The sequence below is a fragment of the Rhineura floridana genome, chromosome 18 (genome assembly GCF_030035675.1).
Source record: "Rhineura floridana isolate rRhiFlo1 chromosome 18, rRhiFlo1.hap2, whole genome shotgun sequence".
In the NCBI taxonomy this organism is placed as follows: Eukaryota; Metazoa; Chordata; class Lepidosauria; order Squamata; family Rhineuridae; genus Rhineura; species Rhineura floridana.
In genome coordinates, this window is record NC_084497.1 from 23,881,794 (window position 1) to 23,888,851 (window position 7,058).

A 7,058-nucleotide genomic window follows, 5' to 3' on the forward strand; every position below is an offset into this window, starting at 1 on the left:
TTAAATGTATAATGTAGATGGGGACTTATAGTTAGTTGGCCTTAGGCTCCAATGAAATCAATGGACAAATTACAATGCAATCCTAACCAGGGGTCCTAGGCACAAGCTAAGTTTTACTCAGAGTAGACCCCCTGAAATTAAAGGGCCTAAGTTAGTCATGTTCATTCATTTACTGGGTCTACTCTGAGTAGGACTAACATTCGGGACAAGCCAATGTCTACTCAGAAGTAAGTCCCATTGCATTCAATTGGAACTTAACCCCAGACCTGCAGGACTTAGATCGCAACCTTAGTCATGACTTCGGTACCATTGGTTTCCACTGGAACTAAGTCCAGCTAACATGCGGCAATCATAGGCATACTTACCTGGGAGTAAGCCCCATTGACCTCAATGAGAATGCTACTAAATCGGCATCAAGAGGATTGCGCTCCAACTCAATCAAAACCTCAATTACCAACTATGATAACCAAAGAAATGAATTCATTTCTTTATTTAAAGCCCTTTCTACCCCGCTCTTCGTCTAAAAAAGGTTTCTTGAGTGGCTTACAGTGAGCAGTCATCAGATGGCCACTGCCCTTAGGCTTACAATCTAAAAGGCACAACACAAGAGGAAAATGGATGGGGCCGGAAGAGGAGGGGGGGGAAGTAATCTGACTGTTCTCAGTTTTTACAAGTTCTTTGAAATGGATAGCAGAGGCCAGAGTAGGCTGCCCTTCTGCAAAACAAATCCATAATGTAAAGACTAAGCAGCAATTAAAAATGAAATAAAACTGGAATGAACAAAAGCTAAGAGAGAAAGGAAATATTACTCAGCAGATAAACTGAAAGACTGCCGGAAGAGAAACCTACTGAGTGCTATTCAACGAAGGCATATTCAGCGTAGGCCCGTTGAAGTTACCAGACCGGACTAACTTAGGTGATTTCATTGGGTCTGCTCTGAGTAGGACTTCGTTGAATACAACCCATTGCTTCCAACTAACTCCTAGTCAAAGTAGAAATGAACTGATCTAAGTTAGCCGCGTCCATAAATTTCAATGGGTCTAGATAGGATTAACAGGTGATACAGTCCATAAGATCGCTGCAGTGTCTAGCCTAGGGATGGCCAAATATGCCCCCCAAGCCTTTCTATCTTGCCTTTGTGACCAGGTGACACCCTTCATCAGCCCTATATAACCTCCTCGAGTGTTTTTGCCTGGTTAGAATATGCCTTTGAACTCTTGGCTGCCTAGATGAAGGACAGAGAGGGGTGTGTGAGCGTTTGTGGAGAAATTAGCCTACTGTACAACGGTCAAAATGGACATTTGTTGCTCCATCCATTTTTATCCTTGGCCCTGCCCACCACTAGCATGTGGCCCTCACGGTGAAACAGGGTTCCTGCTCCTGGTCTAACCATATGGTCTATATTGGGCTTTTTCCCAGGAAACTTTGGTGATGTCCAACATGGGAAGTCAATGGAGTCTCTGGTTTGGGTCGTCGGTGCTGTCAGTGGTTGAGATGTTTGAGTTCCTCGTGGACGCCGCCATCTTATCCCTCATCTTCTTCTATCGGCGGCTTACGGCCAAGAGGACACACAAGGTGTCTCGCCCTCCTAGAATCCCGAGCGTGAGCTTGACTTTGGAGAAATACCGATATGTGGAGGAAGGCCTAGCCACCGACCAAGATATGGTTAAGCATTACGACAATTACGGCAATGACTCCATTGGCCAAAATCATGGACTCCCTCCGTACCCAAAATATAATAAGTACCAGATGCCAGAACTCTACCCGGGCGTGGTGCTGAATGGGTTTAAGCACCGAAAAGAGTATTGCATAGATATCGGTCCCAACAGCTAAGGACATTCAAAGAGAGTAGGAAGTATCTTCAAGAACTACAAGGCCTGCCTTCCTAATCTTGAGGGATAGCTGCTTTCAGGGGGATCGAGGCCAGTATAGGAAGTTGTGACCTCCGACCCTGGGAATGCTGACTCCAGAAGTACAGGACTGACAGGATTCGGCATCCAATAGGAGACAGAGTTTACTTCCCCTTTTCTCTTCTGAACGGCCCTGTGGTAAGCAAGATGGCGCTGGGGAATCAAGGAAGTGTTCTGTGATACGAACTAAGCAATGGACATCAAATCCCTGTCGTATTCGGGGCAGCGTCCAATCTAAGCTTAGCCCAGACAAGCACTGACCATTTCTTTCTGATTGGTTCCTGGATCGACTTGAAGGCCCCCTTTCCTCATATTTGTCCTGCGGTGTTGTTCTGTCCTGTTGTGTCCGACCTGTGGCCTCCTTGCAAGAATCACAAACAACGTTCTCTTTTTGTGTGTCTGAGGTGGGGGAGGAAGAGAATAGAGCACCTGGCGGTCGTCCAGTTCCCTATAAAACGATGTGAGCGTAGCTCGTAGTTGAAGATCTCCTGAGGAAACCAGATTCAACTGGGCATCCCTGGGAGAAGAGGCTGGACCGTCAACATTTCACAGGTGTCCCTGAGTTAAATGTTAAACCGCCCACGTATTAAAAAATGTCTCTGGCACACCTTTACGAGCATATGTTCTGTTCTGTCTGTGTTAACGGCACCTTTGGGATCTCAGAAGGATGCAATAAGACTTGACCATACTCATTGTAATGTCCGGAACACCTCGTCTGTTGAACAGTGAGCTGTTTCCTGTTGGAGGTCACCCATGAAGTCTATGGCAAGGGCTAGGTTTTTAACGCTGCGTCTGTCCTTCCTCTTTTAAAATGTGAAGTTCTGGGTTTTTGAATGGAGTTCTCTAAGCAGAAGAGGAAAAGTGGAGCTCATGTGGTGCAGAATGGGTGCCAATGGACTATGCAGTCTATCCTAGCAAGCCACCTGCTACTGTCCATGCTCAGCCTACAGTGCCCCCTTCAGGTGAGAAGGGAATCGCACTGTGCCGCATCAGCTTCTGTGAGTGGCTGGCAGTACGAAAGGTCCTGATTGGCTGTATTTCATCTCTGAAATTAGTCACGGGACACTTTTCAGTCTTAAGTTTCGTTGGTGTATTGGAAGCCAATGATTATAAATATCAGTTTTTCAAATTAAGTGTCTTGTTTTCCCTTTAAACTCCCTTTGAAAGCCAACCATGCCCACAATTAGGTATTTCTGCTTTTCAATTAAACGAAGGGGGGAAATATATGAATTCTTGCCAGCAAATTGAACTTTTGCTTTATAAGACATTTGCTTTACATAATCCAGCTGTACACAGAAGATTGCTTTGCTGTGGTGGACCTGCGGACACCCAGAATGATGAAAGATTATTCCTTGCATAGAAAATAAATGTCTGGATTTGCCAGCAAGGGCTTTATGAATGCACCCCAGTGCTGAGGGCTATAACGCACTTTATATATTCAGGGCCCATTCAGATGTACCTGTTCATCACGCGTTCATTATTGTGGCAGATTTCCCTTCTTGAGCCTTCGTTAGGGATGGGATGGAAATTTGCACTTTCCAAAACAACGTGCAAATCGAAACAGTGCCACCCTTCGAAAGTCACACGTCTCTGAATTTTGCCATGCAGTTTTCCACCCATGTCATGTGTGCAAAACTGCTGTTTGTGAAAAGACAATACAACCGTGCATTACAATTGGGGGAAACTGCTTTGTAAAAAGGTGTATATTGGGAGAAATTGCACGTCGACCTGGATATTAGGATAAATTTGCACTAAAATGCTGATCAGTTTTCATGAAGACTTTTTTTTTTTGTAATTACAAACTGATGGGGAAATGTGGAGATGTGAACTTCAGATTGAAAAATGGGGAGAAAGCAAAATGGAGGGATTTGCTCACCTCTCGCCTTCATACCAACGAATCACAAGCAATAGTAACAGCAAACACATTCTGCCATGTTGCTAGAATGGCACCATCCATGCACAGGAAGGAGATAGCAGCAAGTTTTGGGGAAGTCCAAGATTTGCAGAAGTACAAGGAGGGCATGCCTGAGGAAAGAACTACAAGGGTGAGGTATCCCAAGGCAGTCCAGTGAGAAGTGAGGATGCACAGGGGCCGCAGAATTCTAAGTGCCCTTTGCATGGTTGAGCAGAAACCCAGGGAGGAGGGGAAAGGGATCGGTGTGTCCTGGAGAAGGTTGGCTTGCTGGAACCCCAAACGGGAGCACACCACACTGCAATGTTTTGTTGCAGGTCCCGGCCATATCTCCGAATGTTAACAAACCCAACACACCTGCAGTAGAGACAGCCTCAAAGAGAATAAGAAAAGCCCAGACAGAGGAGCCTAAAGGTCTATCGACTTCCGACAATAGCTAACCGGATGCTTTCAGGAACCCCGTCATTGTCTGGTATTCTGGACATAGAGGCTCGGTTCAGCCAGGATGACCAATAGCCATTGATAGAGGTTCCACCAGGAATTTGTGTGAGCCATTTTCAATCCACCCCCGGAAAAACAAACAAACATCTGAGCTGGTGGTCAGAACAGCCGCTTGCCTTACTCCTCAAGTGATGAACATGCCTGTCTGAATAAGTAGAATAAGTATGGGCTTATAAGTATGGGCTTATAAGTATGGGCTGTCTCCAACTGTCCCGCTCAAAGCAGACCCATTGAAATTAACAAACCTGCATTCGTCATACCCATTAACTTCAGTGGGTCTCCTCTGATGAGCCCTGAATACCACTCTGTGTGTGTGTGTGTGTATATACATGCATATATACATATGTGCGCATGAATTTCTATGTATGGAATGTGCACTGTATTCCCATCTACTGTACTGTACCTTGTTCTTGTTTAGCTCAAAGATGCTTGGGTACGGATGCATTTGGAGTGTGAGCCTTTTGACTGTAATTTATTAGGGGTGTGTGCAGGTACGAGAGGGGACAGGGGAAAACTGGTAGAAAACTGACCTGTTTTTGTGGATGTAACTTAGTTATTTATTTTGTTCCAATGTTGTGTTCCCTACCCTTCCACTTGCTCTAATTTTGAAGGTTAAAAAGAATGTAGCGACCTGCGCTGGTTATTTTGTAAGCCTTCAATACTAAAATGCTGTGGATGCCTTTTCATACGGACTAGTGTCTTTCATTTGGTGTTTGAATTTTTTGGGGGGCTGTCATGGCCCTGTCAGAGGACTCATCAGACGGGGATGACTCGGGAGTAACAGCAGCAGACCCAGAAGCAGCAGACCCAGAAAGAGAAATGGAGGAAACTCCTGAGAACCCAGCTCCTTCTCCCCCTCAGCTGCAGAGCACCCCAGACACAGCTGAAGCCCTTCAGCCAGACACAGATAGTGAACAGGATACTCCCCCCTTACCTGCAGAACGTAGACAACAGAAGGTCAGGCAGAAGAGGGGCAGGCCTGTCCACTTAAGGCCAAAACGCTGATGGCTCACACCTGCTGACAAACCTGCTCCTTAAAAGACAAACCTTGGCTTCAGCTTGTTGCTGACTACAATGTCAGGCGTGGCTTCGTGTGTTTTCAGATTCCCTGAACCTGATCTTGGACTGACCCCTTGGCAATTGAACCCGGACCTCTACTGACCTCGCTTCTGGCTTAGCACGTAAGCTTGGAAAGGGTCTTGCCCTTATCACGCTTAATCCTTGTTAGCCTGGCAGATTTACGACCAAGCTGCCAGCTAAGGACTTTCCCGCCCTGGTAAATACCCAGGAATTTCCAGCCCCCGCCTGTGCTGCTGTCTCGGTGCAGAGCTGACACGGGGCGGGGAAGTAAATCAAGATGGGATGCTCTCTGGAAGGGCCGTTGTGCACAGCTTTTCCCCATCATTGATTCTTCGTGCCTGGAGGGGCTGTGAGAGGCATGATGGAAGTTGTAGTTCTTCAACCTTGGGCCCCCAGATGTTGCTGGACTCCGATTCCCATCTTCTCCAAACAACTTAGTCAATGGTCAGAGATGGTGGGGGTTGTCCAAAAACAGCTTGGGGGTCCAAGGTTGAAGAACACTGGTGTAGACCAGGGATGAGGAACCTGAGGCCCTACGGATGTTCTGAGACACTCATCAGGCCCCTGCATGGTCAGTAGTGAGGGGGTGATGAGTGTTGTAGCCCAGCAACATCTGGAGGGCTGCAGATTCTCTATTCATGGAGAAGGTCCCCAGTTCAATCCCTTACACTGCTTGGGACCACAATACCTGATGGAACACCTCTCCCGACATGAACCCACCCATACACTATGGTCAACATCAAAGGCCCTCCTCCGGGTGCCTACTCCGAGGGAAGCTCGGAGGATGGCAACAAGGGAGAGGGCCTTCTCAGTGGTGGCCCCCAAATTATGGAATTATCTCTCTGATGAGGTGTGCCTGGCGCCAACATTGTTATCTTTTCGGCGCCAGGTCAAGACTTTCCTCTTCTCCCAGGCATTTTAGCATGTGTTTTTTAAATTGTTTTTTAAAAGCGTGTTTTTAAATTTGTATATTTGTTTTTAATATTTTAATTGTTGTAAACCACCCAGAGAGCTTCGGCTATGGGGCGGTATACAAATGTAATAAATAAATAAATCCCCAACATCTCCAGACCCCTGTTGGAAACCCTGGAGAGCTTCTGCCCATCAGTGTAGACATTACTGTGCTAGATGGACCAACGGTCTGACTTGGAATAAGGCCGCTTCCAATGATGTCCTGTGATGTTCAGCTAGATGGTTGTCTTCTTCCATTGCCATTGGGCGTTGTCTCATACTTGCCAACTTAGGCAGTTGTCTTGCCCAAGAAGTTGGCCAAAACACTCACAAGAAATGCCAGTAATGACAGTGCTACTGTCCTTCCCCAGTGACTGTGCCAGGCAAGCCCTTCTAATCCTTGTTGAGTTAATTTCTTGTTGTTATTGTTAGCGTTCTGGCTCAGAAACAATGGGACGAAGTGACATGCATCCACCCCTTGGCTTCCCCAACAAGCCGGGGGCTGATCTGATTTGCCAGCATTAAAAGCTGGGAGGGAAAGGCTGTCATAATGTGCTCCAAGGAACACCTCCCCGTATGATGCCATACAACAAACTGTTGGCGGACAGGCTTGACATAGCCAATAGGTTATGGCGAAGGCACTCATCACGTGACAAGGTGATTCACATCACGTGACAAGATGACTTCCAGCCATGCTGGAAATC

General features: G+C 46.7%; 1 protein-coding gene across 4 annotated transcripts in view; it reads left to right on the forward strand.

The window, feature by feature from the left end:
* Positions 1-4,970, forward strand: part of SCNN1D (sodium channel epithelial 1 subunit delta) — a 75,834-nt gene extending 70,864 nt beyond the window's left edge. For all 4 annotated transcript variants that reach the window (XM_061600890.1, XM_061600889.1, XM_061600892.1 and 1 more), the window contains one exon: positions 1,420-4,970. In XM_061600890.1, the coding sequence (XP_061456874.1) occupies positions 1,420-1,833 (414 nt within the window). In that variant the 3' untranslated portion in view covers positions 1,834-4,970. The remainder of the gene's footprint in view (positions 1-1,419) is intronic.
* The last annotated feature ends 2,088 nt before the right edge of the window (positions 4,971-7,058 follow it).